Below are 21431 nucleotides of genomic sequence, written 5' to 3'. Positions count from 1 at the left end.
AGCTTAGGGAGGTTAATGCATGGCTAAGAATGTGGTGTAGGAAGGAGAGTTTTTGGCTTTTAGAGAACTGGGACCATTTCTGGGAGGTGCAATCTTTATGGTAGGGACAGGTTGCACCTCAATGAAGGGGGATCTTCTGTGCTGGGGGGGGGGGTGTTAAAAAGGTTGGAAGAGATTTTAAACTAGGATGGATGGGGAGGGAGAAGAAACAGATAACTAACTAAATAGAATAGATGGGGATGGGGAAATAGCAAAGGGTCATAGAGGTAGAAAGCAAGTGGGAGTTTGGAAAGCCAGGAGACCCATATTAAATACACATAATACTAGAAAACTTCTAAAGACTAAATCTAATTGGAGTAGAAAGGCAGGAGCAGATAAGATAATAGTACAGACGGAAAAAACGCATGCTTAAATGCATGCTTGCTAATGCAAGAAACCGGACAGATAGAATTGGTGAGCTAGAATTAATAGCTACAAGGAGCAGTATGATATCATATGCATTACTGAAACATGGTGGGATGAAACTCATGACTGGGCAGTTCATTTAATTTTCTGAATGATCGAGCAAAAAGAGGTGGTGGAGTATGTTTATATGTTAAACCAGATCTAAAACATATTATAAGGGAAGGTGTTTATGAAAATTTTGAGATCTTGTGGATAGAAATGATCAGTGGAGGTATAATTACAACGGAAATGCTTGTAGGGATATGCTATAAACCACAAAATATCTGTGAGATTGAGGAAGCCAAAACACTTTTGCAAATAGAGAAGGCATCAAAACTGGATCATGTTTGCATAATGAGTAATTTTAATTATCCAGACATAGACTGGGACAATGAGATTAGCATTACAACAAAAGGAAATAGTTTTTTGGGGGTGTTTACAGACAATTTCATCACCCAAAATTTTGAGTAAATACCAGGAGAGGGGCAATACTGAATTTGGTATTCTCAAACAATGTAGAAGTAATAACAAATATTTAAGTCCGTGAACATTTGGGTAACAGTGGTCTCATTTGAAATAAATTATCAAAAACCATATTACTTGGGTTTAACAAAGACTTTAAACTTTAGAAAGGCAGATTTTAATAAATTGAAGACTAATCTACAAGGAATAATTTGGAATTATGCTTTTGCAGGGAAAAATGTGGAAGAGAATGGGCAGTCTTTAAAGCATTGTTAGAAAAGCACACTTACTGTATCAGTGTATACCCTTGGGTAATAAATATAAAACAAACAAGTCTAAACAAATATGGCTAAATAACCAGGTAGGGGAGGAAATGGACAAGAGGCAGGCTTTTAGATTCTTAAAGTTAGAAGGGACGGACGCATCATATCAGAATCATAAGGAATGTAACAAAAGTTGCAAAAGGGCAATCAAATTAACAAAAATGGATAATGAAAAAAAGATTGCAATAGAAAGTAAGATCAACCCTAAAAGGTTCTTTAAGTACCTTAATAACAAAACAAAAATATTTGGTGGAACTGCCCTGTAATCCAAAAATACTGGTCTTTAATTCAAATGATCATTGAGGAATCGATAGGGATTAAAATTCCTCTTGATCCTCTAATATATTTACTGGTGAAACCAGTTGAAAATGTTAACTGCCCCACAAAACGCCTTATATCACATATTCTAACTGCGGCGAGATGTGCAATTGCGGCGGCCTGTAAAGCCCTCCTATCCCCATCCAGAATTATAATTGAGCGTAGAATTAATGAGGTTATGTTAATGGAGAAACTCAAAGCCTTCCTAAAAACACACAACGAAAAGTTTCTATAGGACATGGGAAGTTAAATGCAATATAAAATGTGAGTATTATTGTTTTTCTCCTTGGTTTCCTATTTGCATTCCCCAGGTTTGTATACAGTATTTGATGTATCTTAAATGTATAAAGTTGTGGAAATATTTGGCTCCTTCTCCCTTCTCCCTTCCCCCCCCCTCACCCACTCCCCTTCTCACCCATCTTTCTTTTGACCCCCGGTCATTTTGTCCCTTCCTTGCCCAAGTTATCCCCCACCACCCATATTGTATGATTTTGTACTCAATTTTCCCTTGCATTGTTTTTCGCTATTTGAAAATGTGAAAATCCTAATAAAAATGTTGGTTACAAAAAGGAAATACGGTACCTGGCCCTGATGGCATACATCCAACAGTTCTTAAGGAGTTAAATTCAGTAATAGCCAAACTATTTCATTTAATATTCAAGGACTCCATTTCCACAGGCTCAAGATTGGCGTAAAGCTGATGTGGTGCCTATATTTAAAAAGGGAGCTAGATCACAACCGGGGGAATTACAGACCTGTAAGCCTGACTTCAATAGTGAGTCTGAGATCAGATGCATTGTAAATTCTTCTGTATTTGGTACAATTTTTAAATGAACTGAAAATTGCATGAAACCCTTTAGGAATGCCATGGGAACACACAGATTCCGAGGAACCCCTGTTGAAAAACACTGATCTAAAATGTTCATCAAAGCCAGATTTTGAAAATTGGGAGGGTTGATGTTAGAACTCAAACTGTTTGATTATAAATGGCAAATGATTGAGAGTATTAGATAATGCCATATCAAGCAATATGTTTGTGTATTCTTGATCAATTTCCCAGCTAATGGGAACAAGTTGGGTTTGGAAATGAGGATAGCTGGTGTATTTCCCTGAACTGTCTGAGGCTGTCCATGCAGCCAGGAGGTATTAAAGGTATGGCCCTGTGCTGTGTCATCTCAACGTGGCACAATGAATAAAGAAACCCACAGGTTGTGATTAGTAATATGATGTCTTATCACTTAACGCCACTTCATAAATAGGGCTCTATAGCTTCTACAAAATGAATGCAGAATAAACATGAAACTTCAATCCGTATGCACTTACCCTCTGCCTGCATTAAGTGCATAGAGGTTAACATAGTGCTTTGCAATAACTGAAGGCAACTCAATCCAAAGTGGGCTGAACAAACTTTCACTGCTAATTATGTTTGCTTCTTGCTAATGATGTCTGTCTCAGCCTTGAAATGATAAATGTTTATCTAGTATAACAGCAAAATAAAAAAATATCACTTGTGAGCACATTCACATTCACGTCTCAGATGTACGATGATTCCCTGCAGCCAGTGATTCTGGGAAATGACATGCAAATGAGCACACAGTCCATATTAAAATTGACATGACGTCAAAGGTGACACTGTGTGCTCATTGGCATGTCATTTCCCAGAATTTGTGGCTGCAGTGGAAGCACTGTATGTAGTACAGCGCACACCTCGGCGTTGCACTGCACAAACAAGTACCGCCCCTCAATGGGGCTGGGCCCAGTATGTGCCTTCGCGCACATTTGGCAGCCGCACTCTACTACCAATTTTTCAAAAGACAGCAGAATTTTATTCAGAACTTGCGACGGAGGGGTGGCCACACCCCCCACGCCGGTTCGGCCAATGACGGTGAACCATCCGCGTGAGGTCATGGCCATGACCCTGCAAAACCCTCGCCATGCTCCCCGTCGCATCTCCTTCATCTGCCGCAGATCGCGGTGAAGCACTGTGCACGCGCCGCCACCCCGCAGGGCACACGTGCTACAGTGCAGACTGGGTCCGCAGCTTAAGAGATAATGGGGAAAGGCAGGGCTGCAGACCTGTCTGAAACATGTGAATGTGCTCACAAGTGATCTTTTTATTTCATGTATGGTGGAGAGTTTTTGTCACTTTTTTACCCACCATAACTTATATCATGTCAACATTTACACTATAACACAAAGGTGCTGATTTTATTGCAACTTATTTTTACACTTATTCCCACCTCTTTTCCTAATCCTTAACACGTCTACGTGATAACCCTGAGACTCTAGGTGTGCAGCCCCTCACAGTGGGCGCATAAGAAAAATACGTAACCTTAGACTACCCATCCATGCAAAGCAGTGACAAACTGTGTCACTGTGGTTCGACTCTCACCTTGCTAATTTCATGGACTCCATAAGGTTTACAACTATTTGCACCTCAGGGCCCTTCAAACCACTGGGCAATGAAGAAGCTAAACATTTGGAAACATCTATAATAACCAATCGGCATAACCTCAAGAACACAGGGACCCTGCATCAATCTCAACTTTGAGACACATTTAGTGTATTTCTGAGGTCTACTTAATCAAGTCTCGTGGTTGCAAACAAGCTGCACTACAGTATATTTATAAAAGGAACAATCACACTGCTTGCTGGAGGATTTCTTTTCATTGATAACTTGGGTACAGATTTGTGCCCCAGTTTTGCAGATAGCAGATGTGTTAGTCATAGTGTATCATGGTACTGTCAATTTTAGGATTGTATTGTAATGCTTAATCAGGTACCAGCTTCTCACCTTGATTCAATGCCAAAGCAGGAGCATAAATAACAATTCCAGTATACAAAATCTAAAAAAGGGAAAACAAACAATTCAAATAAGTGTTTATAGATAGATACATAGTTAGAGTTTGAATTTTAAATGATTCTTATATTTTCTTCACATAAAATGAAAAATGATGTAGTCTGATAACGAAAGTCAGCAAGTGGTTGGGTAAAGGTGATACGTTTAATACACATAGATTTATGGACAACGGAGTTCCCTTCTTCCATTACCTGAAGGTGGCACTTGTGGCATTTACAGGAGGCATTGAACAGGTCTATATGATCTAGATAGGTAGTTCTTTAAGTAACATGTCTGCAATTTAATTTATGTGTGCCTGTACATATAAGTGAATAGGTGCACTACAGAGAGTACAGCATAAGTAATTATTTGATTAATAATGTTTTGATTTTCATCTGTAGACTGAAAAAAGTCATAAAAAGACACCTTGAATCATACTGAAGGGCTTAGGATCAGATTCACCAAAGAGCACAAGGGACATTGCTTAGAAAAAAAAGTGGTTCTGCTTATTGTCCAACATCCCTAATTCAGGAAATAGAGGCTTAAACAGACACATTAGCATTCTCTGCTATTTGCTACAATTATCCAGCACTTTGACGTCAGAAGTGACACTGAGGTTTTTATTTAGCCACGTTAGTTTTCTGTGGAAAAAGCTTTTAGTTATATTTAAGAACACATTTTTTCCAACCAAAAAAATACCAAAAACAGATTTAACTTAACTCAGGCAGAGTTAACTTTTTCACTGCCAGAGAGGCCCATAATGTTTTGCGGGGCCTCTGGCAGCAGAATGGTTAAAGTGGAACTCAAGGAATTACAATTGTACATACTTTAGAAATGGGTGCTGAGATGGCTAAAATGTTATAGTTGCTCTGGGATTTACAGTACGTTGAACAAAAATTCTAATCATAATGGCAAGAAATGCAGAAATGGATACAGAACATCCTACAGTATGTGCATAAAAATCTCTCTCCGTAACACCTCCTACACTGCTTACTGTTGCAGCCTGGGCCAGATCGGTACACATTACCTTAATAATACATTGATGAACATACAGGACACCTGCAAGCTCATATTAAACCCCCAAATTAACCACAACATATATATAAGCATATAGGTGTCACAGAGGAGTGCTACTGAGCATGGCAATGTATATTTAAAACCAGACAAAACATGAAACACAGACAGAGCTCAGTGCACATCCAGTGAAACTTATACACGGTACAGTGCCTAAATATATATGTATAGATATCTATTAAATAAAATGGTCTTTTAGTTAACATTTTGGCCAAAGTGTTGTAAGCCCCTGAGCCACTACACGACAGACCACAGCTCAAGGGTCCCTAACACTAATATAAATTCTTAATAACCTGTGTATTACCAGGAAGAATGATTTATAATAAATCTGTCAAAATTAGTTGCATAATTCTAAGTCTGATTGAAGCTTTTATTAACCTGTACATTACCAGGAAAAGCACTCTGTATTAGATTTGTCACAATCATACTGCAAGCAAGCAAGTTCCCCAGAGAGTGGGAGATGCTATGGAGTGAGCTTTTAACCATTTAATTGTGGGAGGGGGTGAGCTTCAACAAGATAGGAACCGCCACCTTCCAATCAGCTAAGACCAGCTGAACAAGAATTGTAAAACATACAGGACACCTGCAAGCTCATATTAAACCCCCAAAATAACCACAACATATATATAAGCATAAGTGTCACAGAGGAGTGCTACTGAGCATGGCAATATATATTTAAAACCAGAGACAGAACATGAAACACAGACAGAGCTCAGTGCACATCCAGTGAAACTTATACACTGTACAATGCCTAAATATATATGTATAGATATCTATTAAATAAAATGGTCTTTTAGTTTAACATTTTGGTTTAACAGTGTAAATCAATCTCAGATCTGTGCCAAATAAGAAACTTGAGAAAGAAGTTTGTAACAATTTATTGCAGCTACAAACAGGAACAGTTTCTCTGTCAGAGGGTCCAACAATGCGTTGCTTACCCGTTGCTTGCTTAGTTGCAGGCTGCATAGTGCTGACTGTTGAATGTCAGTGTCTTGAATTAAATGAAAATTGCAGCAATTTTCTCATTACCAAAATATGTTTAGGGAAATATTGTGATTGAGCTAGATCATGGCGTGATGTTATTTACCATGTTCTATGGCAAGTCCAGACTCCAAAACTATTACTCTGCACGTTTATGTATCCAGAGACAGAATTACTAGACAACCATGGCCCTATACATACACTACAGGGTTGTCACAAAAACCGCTGCAGTTAAATGGAGACCACCTTAAATACTTAGATATGCTTATCAGTATGTTAACACCGCTTTGTGACAGTATATGTATAAAAATACTGGACATACTGTAGATCTAAAAAGCAGATTCCCATGAAGCAGCATTTAACAGTACTTACAGCATTAGGGGACATTTTAATAGTGTTTGTAAACAGAAGCAAAGTCTGGATAACAATGTAAGAATCCTTGCTATAGGGTTACCAAGAATTGTTTAGGGAATCTCACCTAATGAATTACGGATTAAAAAAAGCATAATATTGCAAGATGTTCATTCAAATTTCTGGAAAGCACAATGCAAATACATGTTTTGTTTCCAGCAATATTAAAATGGTAAATACAGCAATAACAGAAGAAGAAATTATGATTTTCACATTGCAACAATAATGACACATATTGCTGAGTGCTAGTCTACTGCAGGGGTGCTCAACGCCAGCCCCCAAGACCCCACAACAGGTCAGGTTTTAAGGATATCCCAGTCCCCGACCGAGCAACTGATAGAGCCGACTGTGCTGAAGCGGGGATATCCTTAAACCCTGACCTGTTGTTTGGGGTCTTAAGGACTGGAGTTGAGCATTCCAGAAATAGGGTAATAGGGAATAAAACATTTTCCAACATACAACTTTCATGTTACTGTATAATATATTTTAAATACATTAAATAAGTGCTCAATTCCCCAATTTCTTTAGGGCAAAATTGTATTGTTATTTGAATATCATTGAAATGAAAAAAAAAAAAAAAACAATTACATATATATATATAATTATTATGTGGTTCAAAAAATAACAAATGCTACATACCGTTTGTATAATGAAAAGCCCAGTCCCAAGGAGTCGCACGTATTTATTAAATCGTAGTTCAAGGTACTAGAAATTAAATAGAAAAGATGTAGTCATTTGCAGCAGTAAGTACCTGAAATGTCCATAACTTATGCATTCTATAATACAAATGTTAGTAATGCTTAAACACGTGGAAAAAATATGAAAACTGTAACAACTAATGAAATATAGTTTGCAAATGTTTGTTATTGTATTTATACTAATTTGAACATTAGCAAATACGTGGCTGTGTACTTTGCTCCTTTTACAATTGCAGGTTAAATCAGCAATTAAAACAAATAAAGTTAGTGTATTTATCGAGAATCATAACGTCCTCCCAATCTAATTTTATTTGGAGATATTAGTTACTGCTGAAGTCTTCCCACATTTTGATGCCTTTACTTCAGTAAACTGTTTTATCAGGAAAATTGAAAATCTACCCCAATACCAACATACTTACAAACTTACATTATACCTCGTATGGCATCCTGAAGAGACTTTTTGACCTAAAGTAAGTGTAGCTCAAGTACAGCAATACATTAAGAACCTCCATACAGGACTAGATAAGGTCCATCATTTGCACAGACTGCTACTGTCCTCTATTCCTCCTAGCGAGTAGATTTCCTTACTGGTTTGCTGAGGTAACAACATGAATTCAAGGAGTAACAAACCCATTTTCAAATGTATATCTGTGTGTTTCAGTCAAACTATAAGGAGCATATAATTATAATATTGGAGCAAATATATTTTTGTTGCATGTATGTGTCAGAATAAGCAGTAAGTCTGGAAGACGTAAAACATCTCTTAATACTGTGTGGTCCATTTATCCCACCCGGACTGTTGTTTTTATGATTATTTTTGAGTCTTGATTGTAATTATTTTACATTTACAAAGTCAGTGAGCTATTGATTTAAAGTAATGTCAAACTCTAAATCTACTAATCACACGTATATGTCACTGTTCATCAAATAAAATATTGTATTAAAGATTACCGGTATCTTGGTTCTTTATTTTATAAAATAGCAAATAGTTTCCCTATAGCAGATACTGAATAATATAAACCAGGTGTGCTACAAAGTATGCAACAACAACGAAAAAGAATTTGAGCCCTAACCATGAAATAAAAATGTACCCATTGAAAAATATGGGGGTGCTTGCCACATCCACTATACATACACCTACGACAAATGTTTTATATTCATCAAGTCACATCTGTTATATGATGACCATATAATCGATTGACATCTCAATGTTTTACATCTCTTAGTTCAGTCACTTTATTCCCATACATTGGTTTGTTTTAGTAATGCACTACATGCAAGGCATGCATCCCACCTGTAGCCCCCATTATCTGCCGGAGGGGGCAGTGTTGCCTTGTACCTCGTAAGTGCTGGTGATGCCCAGTCTGTAGAACACTGGCAGGTAGACTTCTGAGGTGATGATCACCACCAAGGTGTAAGTGATCCCAAAGATGCTGAACATGGCCCCGAATCTGTAGACTTCTGACGGCGTCCCCAGCACTGTGACAGCAGACATGAAGCTGGCAGTGAGGGACAGCGCCACCGGCACTGCGGTCATACTCCTTCCCCCCATTAGGAAGTCCGCGGAGGTCTTCTGTCCGCCCCCTGCAAACGCGTAATAGATCCCAATGATCGCAGAGATGAGCAGCATAGCGGCAAACACCACATAGTCCCACACTGTGAAGGAGCCGATGTCCCCCGGGGTGCTCATAGTGAAGGAACAGAGATCTACAGACTGAGGGGGGAAGTCAAATGAGGGGGAAGGGTCATTAGGGAGAGGCAGGTACCATATGATTTAACAAAGTGAAGAAGTAGGGGGTAAGTGAAGAAATAGGAGGAGAGAAGCAGAGCAAGCTAGGTGGTCACTGCATGCAAGTTGGTACAGTGTACGTTGTTGTAGGTTGGTGGTTACTAAGTGTCAAGTCTGCACGGTTATATGCTAATTATGTGGTCGAAACTGTAAGCTAGATACAAGATACAATATACACTAACGCAGAGAACCAACTCTGCAATAGGAAAAAAAGTGCACGAATAACGGGTTAAACGAGAGTGGTGAGAAGCTGGCAAGAAACAGCAGTCTTTAAATAACACAGGGAACATACATCACAAATCAGTCACATATAAGAGAAATAGAGCATGGGTTCAGTAAAAGTGCATGATAACCTGAAAGTTAGTGTTACAAGAGATTGGTCAAACGAGAGACTGTTAAGCTGAGGTCACTGGTGCAGGGGTGCAATCAAAGGCTGGAGATCTGGCTGGTAAAGTGCAGAGTTTGAGTGTATGTAGTATCATCTGATCAGCAGGAACTTTGAGGAATAAGGCAACCTGGGAACAGACGCAGCACAGGCAGCACAGGCAGCACAGGCAGCACAGGCAGCACAGGCAGCACAGGCAGCACAGGCAGCACAGGCAGCACAGGCACGGTGAGCAGGAGGATGGTGACGGTGAAATAAAAGGATGGTGAAGGATTGAGACCGGTGCAAAGATGAATAAGTAACAGAGAGGAATACAAAAGGTGACAAAACGATCTTGTAGCAGAATGAAGCAACTCTAGAGGGATACAAAGGAGGGAGGACAGTGAGACAGTGAGGCACTGGAGCGAAGTAAAGTGACTGAGAGCCAAGGGGGGAGGTAATAAGGAGACAGCTTCTGAGAGGAGGGCTCAGCAGGTGGGAGCATGGCTTCTTTTCTCATCTCCTCCCAGCAAAAGGCACTGTACTTCCAAAGGTTAAGATACGCACATTTCATAAAAAAGGGCTGATTACTTCAACATACCTGTCAGGGTGTAAAGTCTACAGTCCTCGCTGTCTGTGAAGAAGGCAAGAGTAGGGAGAGGAATACACCGAGATAGTGGTGTAAGGTCCCCACTGATTGCCTTTTTACAAGCTCCTCACTCTGTGCTCTATCTGTGTTTCCTGCTTGGGGTTTAAAAAGGAGGGTAAACCTCCAATATAGTTGAACACACACAAAAGATAAGATAACCCCTTTCACTGCGGGAGGGGACAATAGCGCTGTGTGTGTAAGTGTGGGCAATATTGATCAGGTCTGCCAAGGGTAAGTTTCACTGTTATGATCAGTGGCCTCATGCACGCCAGTTGAATGTTGCCTTTCTGCAGTCAAAATGTATGGGGTTTTTGTTTGTTTTGTTACAGGAAAACGATATTTTATTGCAGAACTAGCGATCCAAGTGTTAATACAGAAATGTTTATAGAGCAGCACTTTACATTCATGTATTTCTAAGCACAGCACAATTCGTTTTAATAGCACTTTGGCGAATATCACTCACTGAGGTGTAGATTGACCCCAAACCCTCCTCATTGCTCATAGTTGAGGCTTAAGGGATATACAGGCATATTATACAAAATAATCAATTTCACCCATTCAGTGTTGTAAGGGTTAATGTCTTTCAATTTCAAATGAATGGTAATATTTACATAGGAGAACATAGCAACAATGGGTTGATTGTTCAGCACCACTAGCGGTCAGTGTGCTTCTAAATAGTGAGGACAATTGGCATGTGAGGGAGTGGTTACACACCTCATTCAATGGAATGTTTGGGCCATGAGCATTGAAAGAGTTATTTATTACAGTCCCGGAAGGGATGAAGGTAGACGGAGCAGGGTACAGCACAGCTGGTGCACTGAGTCTGTATTTACATGACCAATGGACCACCTCACTTTTACCGCCTATGATCTAGGAGCGGGCAATGGTGGGTAACGTCTGCACACTCCTGCTGTGGTTACTAACCCGGTGCTTCTCTAAATGTAAAGATGTCCAAATCGTGTTCCTTTGGAGGAAGACTCTCACTCCTCTCAAGTCACGGGGAGTGCAGACTTCACTGTGCTCTTTCTAATGAGGTTTTATAATTATGTATGAAGGATTTAAGCTTTTATAAAGCACAAGACATCAACGAATGTCAAATCAGTCTAAAATTATTTTAAAAAAATTGTTTTACTTTTAATATTTTGAAAACTTGTAATTTATATGTAATCAGCAGACAGCAAGACCCTTCTAAAAAAAAAAAGACAATTACTGGAAAAACAGCAACATTCAGAAATGTTACATACATACAAACTCTGCACCTTTAATGTGCATTACATTAAAGATAGTAATAAAAATGTGTTAAAGAATATGGGCTTTATAGTTGTCAAAAACAGGAGCGCTCAATTTTTTAAGTGCAGAAGTGCAATAAAGTGAATATTTTAAATAAGGGTGCTGAAAGTCCACTAGTGAAAGTGACAACAATGTAGTAAGTGAATAACAATTACAGATGCAGCGGCCGTTATTCGAACAAATCACTGACCGTTTTCGTGTGTGCTGCTGTACTCCACGCAGAATTAACGCGGCCAATCGCCCCAGGCACACGTGTTTATCGCGGTTGCTTGGTTTGAATTTCATGGATTCTGTTTCGTATCCGTGGCAGAAATGAATGAATTGTAATGTGTATAGTACTGTGCTACTGTGTCAAATTCAGTGTTTAATAACACTGTTTAACACTAAAAAGCAATTTTCTGCATTCACGTCTTAAGGCTGGAAGGGGCGGGAAGGTTGGAAAAATCACGCGCCATGACATGGGTATTCCGAGGTATACAACGCGTGAAGTGTTCCAATAACGGCCGCTGCATCTGTAATAGAAAAACACAAATAACTTTCCTTGTGATATGGCGTATGCTGCTGATCAATTGGATGGCTTGGACATCATAATCTAGGAATATGGGGGTGTGGGAAAGAAAAGTGCAAAACACTCATAGTGCAGTATTGAAAATATTTTGTGGTAACAAAAGGGGAATGGGGGGGGGGGGGGTAGTAAACATATACAATACAAAAAATGCAGCAGTTTAAAGCATTGAAGTATAAAATCCAAAAGCCTGTGCATCAGAGTCTGTCCTCGCTACAGCATCCAGCCTCGTGAGGGAGATGGTAGGAGGCAGGCAGACCCGAGACCACTGCCAGTGCAGCACGCAGTTCGGCGCAGAGAGTCCCAATATCAATGGAGCAGATTCCCACGGCAATGGCAAGCCGAAGCTCGGCAAGAACACCAGGCGGGGAGATGATCGCCCGCAGCAGAACCGGCAGATGATCGCCGCAGCAGAACGGGCAGACACCCGGATGAACACAGACTCAGGCACAGATTTGCAACAGTCCAAACAGCAGGAGCGTCCAAACCTCTCACCTATCCCCAGCAGGTAAGCACATGTAGGCAGTTAACTCGGGAAGGGCGCGCCAGTGAAGCACCAAAGCGCTCGCTTATGACGCCACACCTAACAGAAAGACAGGAGGAAAGAACGGTCCACAAGGAACAAGGGTTGCAACATTACAATACAAACATATAAGCTTAGTATCCCCAGATGTTGTATGGTAGATACAGTAATAGTGGAAAGTATAAGAAACAGGGCTCCACGGAATTTTCAAGATACATTTATTGCCAACAAATTGACTGACGTTTCGGCCACAATTGGCCTTTCTTTGAGAAAGGCCAATTGTGGCCGAAACGTCAGTCAATTTGTTGGCAATAAATGTATCTTGAAAATTCCGTGCAGCCCTGTTTCTTATACTTTCCATTGTAACCTGGATCATCACAGAGAATCCTGAACCAGGAGCACCGGTAGCTGTATCTTTTTTATTATTGTCATGTGGTGTGCAGCTTTTCCCCTTTAGTAGATACAGTAATAGGTAAATTATTCACAAACTAAATCCAACAAATTTCATAGTGTAAAGCTACTTCATAAGGAAATATTTTGAAACCAGTTGTGTGCATAATTTAAACCCCTTCACATAGAGGGAGTGGTTGAAAAACAGATGAAATTAATTAGACACAATCAATTTATACAGTTGAAATAAGAAAACTTTTATAACACCAAATTGAAATGTCTCATATTCCTAGGAGAAAATTTCAGGGAAAAAAAACAAAAGAATACATGAATTAAGATATGACAGTAGATGATATTTACACATATCTTTCAATACAATAGTGGGAAGAGTAGATCTAATTGAGGAATTCGTTGCATTAAGCAACCCCCAAAAATAAAAGGGTTAATTAACAGTCGACAAATGACTACTGAAAAAGTGGGGGGGGGGGGGGTCCACAGGGGGTTAATAGTTTGATAAACCAGAAAATGTAAATAGAGAAAAATAATACATTGGTAATTCCAATATTTTTTAAAAAACGATAATGAATATATGAAAAATGTACAAATGAATAATTGATATTGGAATACATTAAAAAAAGGAGAATACATGAAAAAAGGCAACATATTTAAGAGAAAGTTCACGTAGGAATAGCGTTGCTCCGCGCTAACCAGGATACTGTGAAGACTCCCTCTTGCAGCCTTGAGTCTGGGGGGGGGGGGGAAATCCACACGTCCCCTATAAAAGTGAGCTCCCACGAGGGGGGCTCACAAACAGAAGAAATCAAAGGCAGACAGGCGCACTGAGGGGTGTAGACAATTTAATATTCTAAGACAGTGGGTAACCATCCACTGATACAGAGTAAACCACAATAATTCTAAACAATAAAAACAGTTAAGCTAAAAACGGGACTGGTAGTGAATCAATATAGTAGATGTGGGGTAAGGGGTAACCAAGATAAACTAGCTAAGCACTACAGAGAGGGTCCGGACCAATCTGAGTAACTTACCCTGCTAGAGACAGGGAGACCCGCTTCCACCAGCTGCAAATACTCCACAGGAACTGCCACCACGTGACCTCTACGCATTTTGCACGTAGTGCTTCGTCAGGAGTACCCCCTACCCCACATCTACTATATTGATTCACTACCAGTCCCGTTTTTAGCTTAACTGTTTTTATTGTTTAGAATTATTGTGGTTTACTCTGTATCAGTGGATGGTTACCCACTGTCTTAGAATATTAAATTGTCTACACCCCTCAGTGCGCCTGTCTGCCTTTGATTTCTTCCATATTTAAGAGAAAAAACATTCAGAATAGGGCAAAAAATTGCAAGAAAATGTGTAGACCTGTAACCAGTTTTAAATGGTTACAGAAGGGAAGCTGTCAAACCAATAGGTGATCAATAAAGAGAAATTACATCAAGACCTTCATCTAACCCTAAGGGAACTCGAGTGTTTAGTTGGAAAATCCAATAGCCCTCTTGTGTAGAAAGGGCATTGACTCTGTCCCCTCCTCTCCTGTCTGTCTGAACCACCTGAATTCCTTTATATCGCAAGGAAGAAGGATCCTGATGATGACACAGCTGATGTTGTGAACATGCTCGAATACTCTCCTTCTCAAATGCCTCCTGGCCCTCCCAACATATTGGATGCCTCTGGGGCATTCAAGAAGTTAGACCACAAACATGGTGGTGCTGTATATGTACTCTTTAATGGTAAAGCTCTCCTGTGTTACAAAAGATATGATAGTTTTCCTATCTGTGTGGAGGAATTTTCAGGTAAGACATGTACAACATGCTAAATTACCAGGGGGTTTAGTTGTTAACCAGGTAGAACCTGTAGTCAGTTAAGGAACCATCCCAATGTCACTAGGTGCTGAACAATTTCTATTGGCAAGTTTGGATCCCAAAATTAGGTCGTTTGTCAATATGCTCCAGTGTTTTTTGATAATTTGCTGAATTGCCAAACCTCTAGAATTATATTTAGTAATAAATGGAATATTTATTTTATCAGAAACTGTATAATGATTTGGTTGATGACTCAATTTCTTTGTTAGTAAATTGTTCCTATCCTGAATTCTGGCTTTATGCCTAGCCTCAGTAAGTAGGTAAGGTCGATAACCTCTAGTGAGGAATCTGTCAAACAAACCTGAAGCTTGACTCTCAAAGTCAGAATTTCTGCTACAATTCCTCCTGAGCCGTAAAAATGGGCCATGGGGGATATTTGTAATCCATTGTTTACTGTGATTGCTGGTGGCTAACAGAAAACTGTTAGTGTCCCCCTCCATAAAATAAATCTTAGTAACAACCGAGCTATCTGATTAGGTTTCAAGGTTGATATCCAAAAGGTTAATACTAGAAATATGATTTACAGAAGTAAAGACTAATTTGGCATCATTGTCATTCATATAATTCAAGAATAATTGAAGCGATTGGTAATCACACCTCCACACCAACAGGACATCATCGATAAAGCACCTCCAAGTAATAATATGGTCAAAGAAGGGGTTGTACTGCCAAATACAACGATGTTCCCATGCCCCCATATACAAATTCGCAAACTGGGGGCAAACTGCATCCCCATCGCGGTACCACAAATTTGAAGGTAAAATTGTGTAAGAAAGAGAAAATAATTATGGAACAATATAAAACCTATACAGTCTAGTATAAATTGACCTTTGGAGGGATGTAAGGTAGAGTCATTGGTTAAGAATTGCTTAATCGATGCCATCGCTCCGGTAAAAGCCTTTACGTCACAGGTGACCCAGCGATAATCTGGTTCCCACTTAAAGTCCTTAAACACATTTAAAATAGATGTTGTGTCTTTAATATAAGATAGTAATAGCCAGACATACTTCTTTAAGAAGTATTCAACATATAGGGAGATAATAGATGTTAATGATTTAATCCCTGAAATGATCGGTCTCCCAGGAGGATCCATTAGTGTTTTATGAATTTTGGGGAAATGGTATCGTATGAGGATTCTTGGGTTAGATTCAAATAGAAAGTCATATTCCAACTTTGTCAAAACACCATTTGCTAACGCTTGGTCCAAAAGTGTTTTCAATTTCCCTACATACTGGTTAGTGGGATCCTGTGTAAGGGGGAGATAGGAGGTTAAATCAGACAGTAGCCTAAGAGCTTCTTTTTTATAATCCTTCCTATCCTGGACAACTACTTTCCCTCCCTTATCTGCTTCTTTAATTATGATATCCTTATTAGATTGAAGAGTTTTGACTGCCATATTCCCCTTTCGTTAAATTAGAGTGTCTAAATTTGTTGTGATTGGTATACTTAATTTTAGTTTATTTCACCAAAGTGGTGAAATTGCTGTTAACCATATGGTAAAAAGTATCAATGAAACTACCTTTGGAATTGGCAGGATAAAATTTAGACTGTGATTTAATCGGGGTACGTGATGTTGTTACTATGCCATCATTAGTCCCGACTGGGGGTTTAATAACACCAATTTTGATCTCAGCCGGAATTGGCAATGGTGGTATTGTTAACATTCTGTTCTATCCTGTCAAATTAAAAAAAAGATTGTTTTACGGTGAGATTCCTGATACATTTTTGGAAATCTACAAACAATTGAAAACCATTTGGTCCACTAGAAGGGGCAAAAGATAAGCCCATGCTCAGAATGTTTGTTTAGGATCTGACCTCTGGCTTTATGCCTGAAACTAAAGATTTAACATTTTGAAACGTACAGCATATGCTGCAAGAATCAAAGTGATTAAGATTTTGAACATGCTCTTTATAATTAAGATATACCCATTGTAGTTTTTTAATTAATTGATAATGAATAGGGAAATATCTCTGGTTACTACAGTACTTAGGACTACTAGTGTAGTTTATCAAAATCATAATGAACACTGTAAAATCTAAACAGGCATTGGTTGTACACTTGCAAACTGATTGGAAAGCTGTCACTGCTATTAGTTTTGCCGTAAATTAAATAAGTAAATCAATAACTGAACTAAAATAATATTACACACACACATATATGCTAGCGGAATTACCAGGCGTAAGCATGGGGGTTTGTACAGTATAGCCGGACAAACAAACAAACTTTCTAAATTATAGTATAGAGATATATATTTCTCATCTTCAGTCCCTGTCGAACCACTGCTGGATGACGGCCTCCTCAATGATCCCCAGGCACCGCGATCGCAAGCCTCTCTACTCCACGTTGTTCCAACAAATTTTCTGATTTTATCCTCTGTCATGTACGGCACACCTGTGAGCATGGGACTGGCATATGGGACAAGGGTTAATAAATACAGCAGGGCCCCGCTTCTCGGCGCCCCGCTTTTCGGCAATCCGCTGATACGGCGGCACCGAGAAGGGGGTACCATCTTTGATTCTGAGTCGCGTATGCACAGAACGGGCGGTTGCGCCCGGCGCACATGCGCAGACCGTTGTCTGCGCACGCATACCATAGTTTGCTCGCGCAGACCATAGGCCGAGCATGCGCAGAACGGCAAAAACGCCGTTCTGTGCATGCACAGAACTGAAAATCGCCGGATCCACTTTCCGGCGATTTTCACTATACTGCGGGCTCCCGGAATGGAACGCGCCGTATACCCGGGGCCCTGCTGTACACAGCTGTCAAGCTGTCCCAATTTACACCTTCGCAAAGGTCCCTCAAATGAACAATATCTTCCCTTAATCCGTCCCAATATACCATCTGTCATGAACAGCACACAGGTGAGAGCACATGACAGATATGCAACCAGGATTAATACACACAGCTACTCTAGCCCACTCACCTTCCTCCTTCGCAAGGTACTATCAGTGAGTTACTATTACCCCCTTACTCAATTGCAATCATGTCTATCCACTGCCACCACCCAAGAAATATGCAAAATATGTAATTAATATATATCTGCAGTACCAAATGATCAGAAATTATCAAAAAAGAACCCTAGATTATTGCACTCTGACAATTATAATGGGTAATAAGTATAGTGTAATTAAACAATTACTGAGTGTGCAGGATATTTATTCTAAGAAGGGTAAAAAACAAAAAATAAATAAGTTTTATTAAGTAAATAACTCATCTAAGTGTATATTAAATGCTAAAAAGTCATTTAGAATATCTCTCAGTGAGATAAAATGCTGGTTGATCTGTACACAATGTATACCACAGAAATAAGTCCTTTGAATTCACAGACACCACAGATCCTAAAGTGGTTTTGTGGATGAAGTAAGGTAAGTGGTGTACAATGCCCTTAGTATGGTATCACAGAGAATAATAATTCAATTATTTACTTAATCCTTTCTGAAGTAATCCATTCACACATATGGTATACGTACATTCCTTAATTAGACGCCAAAGAGAAACAGGCTGATTATAATCAAAATCAACTGGGTGTTTCCACAACAAGTCAGTCAAACAAGGGAGCACATTTAGCAACGGTTTGTACTTTTGTACAGAGATGTTATATTGTAATAACAACACCTTTATTGTGGATATATGGTGGTGCACATTGTGGCTTGTGTTTATAAATAGCATACATTGTAACCATAAGTGAAGGTTGCAATTTCGTATAGCATGGTAAGTGTGTTGACACTATAACAGCCAAATAATCAGGTCCTGCTATTGCAGCCGTATTGTAACTGCGCCCTCACTCATTACTTTAAGGAGTCCGGTGGCTGCATATAAAATCTAGGCAGGACAAGATGCAGCATCCATATCTAGATATATACAAGTAAATCAAGGAGGACCCAACTTTCAAAGAAGAGATTCATACAACGGCGTCTGTGGTTATCTCAGCATTCGTCTCCTTCGGCTGACGTCATCGTCAGGACGCCGCCGGAACCCTGACGATCGTTTCGCGCCAGTGAGGGCGCTTTTTCAAAGGGGAGGAGTTGTACCTTGTACTGGTGACTCGGGTTTAAATACCCCTTCTTAGAGGTGGAGCGAGCGGGGGGCGTGTTGCACAGATAATGCAACCACATTAGTAGATCCCCGTGATTATTCCTATTGGTATTCAGGAATGTAAACAGGTCTATTTAGTCAGAGAAACTGTTTACTTTTATAGCAAGAGTAGTGCGGACCATCAAACTGGCATATATAAAACTTGAACTCAGCAAATAGAGGAACTAACCTTTTTCTTAGTATTGCACATGTATAAGTCAATTGAAAAAATAATAAATAAAGGTATTTGGGACACCAAACATATAAGTATATATTGTGTGTGGTTATCCTTAAAAGTTTTACCCTTATCATTCTTGTATACATCCATATAGTGATCACAGTACTTCAATGTGGTAAAAGTGTAGTGTTTGTACATTATGTAGGAGTGTGCTGGTGGGCTGCCTCTAAGGTCAATACAGTCTGTCTAAAATTAAACCAATCTCTCTACCTAAGTGTGTTAGGTGTAGGACTGTCCTATAGCTAGAATGGTCTGCTTCTAAGGACAATACAGACCACTCTGTTATTCCACATGGGATCTACAGTTATCGGATCTGTATTCAGATGAATGGCGAATAAATGAACCCTTCATTTAGGCCAAGGGGGCTCAGGGTTTGTAGATTGACAATCCATCTGCATTTGTAGCAGATGCCTGTCCAAGTCCCCCTTCCTTGGTCCCCACGGTAGCTGTTCAAACCTGAGAACTGCAAAACATTCCAATCCCCTTGGTGGACACCATTCACATGTCTTGCCACTGGTGTATCATGGCTATTTCTTACTGACCCAATATGTTCTAGCACATGAACTTTCAGCTGCCTATGCGTTTTACCTACATAAAGTTTATCACATTTGCAATGAATTAGATAAATAACACATTTACTCACACAATTAATAAAGTCCTTAATCATGAATGTATGTTGTTTTTTCGAGTCTGAAAATGTTTTCGCCGGGGTCATGAATGTGCACGCCTTACACCATACACATGTGTAAGATCTTTGAGGTTTCTGGCTTAAAAACATCCTCTTTACAGTAGGTTGGTAATGACTGAATGATTTTATCTTTTATATTTTTAGATCTCATACTCGTCATCATTGAAAATGGATTCAACACCTCTGCCAAGTCACTATCTTCTCTTAGGAGATACCAATGTTTCGTAAAAATACGTTTGATGTAATTCCATTGAGTATTATAGGTTATCACTGACTAAAATTGAATATTGAAAAGCTTAGGGCTGAAATAACTGACAGGAAACAATGTAAATATATATGTGACACTAAGGACTTTAAAGAAGGACAGATATTTAGACACCATCATGTCTCCATTCTAAGCCATAGCTTTAACAAGGTAATGACCCTGTGTTAAGATATTGTTTGCTATGGTATGTAACAGCACACCTATTGCTACAACCACAGCAAATTATAGCTGTGTGCCTGCTAAACCAGTGAATACACTGTATCTCCTTATTCATAGGAGATACACTCTGTGAATTAGCAGGATCCAGACTCTGCATTTCTAAATATATGCAGGGATACTGGATTCATTTAATCCTCTGCTACACCATTAGACCCTATAGGTTTACCAGGGGTTGACCCTACTATATTTACTTGAGCTGTACGTTTGAACATACTTACCTCTGTCACCACTATCACTAAGTGGTATCCTAATGTCTTTAATGGATATCTGAGTGTTATATATTGGTCAACAGGGTTTTCATTAGTACCCAGTGAGAATTTACTCACCAGTGTTTGTTAACATGCGCTATACCTTAGGTTTTAATTAGCATGTATTTTTTCTGTTTTCTGAATATTTATTAAAATGTTATTGTTTTGGTTTACAGTGAGTGCATCAGAAGGGATTTCTGTTTTCCTATTTCTGCTTATTCTCCTATCCCAGAAGAGTTTTGACTGCCATATTCCCCTTTCGTTAAATTAGAGTGTCTAAATTTGTTGTGATTGGTATACTTAATTTTAGTTTATTTCACCAAAGTGGTGAAATTGCTGTTAACCATATGGTAAAAAGTATCAATGAAACTACCTTTGGAATTGGCAGGATAAAATTTAGACTGTGATTTAATCGGGGTACGTGATGTTACTATGCCATCATTAGTCCCGACTGGGGGTTTAATAACACCAATTTTGATCTCAGCCGGAATTGGCAATGGTGGTATTGTTAACATTCTGTTCTATCCTGTCAAATTAAAAAAAAGATTGTTTTACGGTGAGATTCCTGATACATTTTTGGAAATCTACAAACAATTGAAAACCATTTGGTCCACTAGAAGGGGCAAAAGATAAGCCCATGCTCAGAATGTTTGTTTAGGATCTGACCTCTGGCTTTATGCCTGAAACTAAAGATT

At 39.3% G+C, this 21431-nt stretch overlaps 1 protein-coding gene and 1 long non-coding RNA gene across 5 annotated transcripts in view; one reads left to right on the top strand and one right to left on the bottom strand.

Annotated features, from left to right (window-relative positions):
• Positions 1-10456, bottom strand: part of LOC142495336 (sodium-coupled monocarboxylate transporter 1-like) — a 37635-nt gene extending 27179 nt beyond the window's left edge. Inside the window, exons 1-4 of one of the 4 annotated variants that reach the window (XM_075600672.1) lie at positions 10305-10456; positions 8890-9264; positions 7492-7557; positions 4342-4393 (exon numbers count right to left, since the gene is read on the bottom strand). In XM_075600672.1, the coding sequence (XP_075456787.1) occupies positions 4342-4393; positions 7492-7557; positions 8890-9240 (469 nt within the window). In that variant the 5' untranslated portion in view covers positions 9241-9264; positions 10305-10456. Of the gene's footprint in view, positions 1-4341; positions 4394-7491; positions 7558-8889; positions 10223-10304 lie in introns of those variants that run through there. The other 3 variants (XM_075600671.1, XM_075600673.1, XM_075600670.1) reach the window with 3 other exon arrangements.
• A 677-nt stretch (positions 10457-11133) lies between these two features.
• On the top strand, positions 11134-21214 carry LOC142494442 (uncharacterized). The gene is made up of 3 exons (XR_012801441.1): positions 11134-11238; positions 12427-12715; positions 20149-21214. It is a non-coding gene; the product is annotated as an uncharacterized LOC142494442 (long non-coding RNA).
• Positions 21215-21431: the final 217 nt, after the last annotated feature.

Source organism: Ascaphus truei, chromosome 5 (genome assembly GCF_040206685.1).
Source record: "Ascaphus truei isolate aAscTru1 chromosome 5, aAscTru1.hap1, whole genome shotgun sequence".
NCBI lineage: Eukaryota > Metazoa > Chordata > Amphibia > Anura > Ascaphidae > Ascaphus > Ascaphus truei.
Note: the sequence above shows the minus strand (reverse complement) of the source record. Positions and strands in the feature narration are given on the sequence as shown.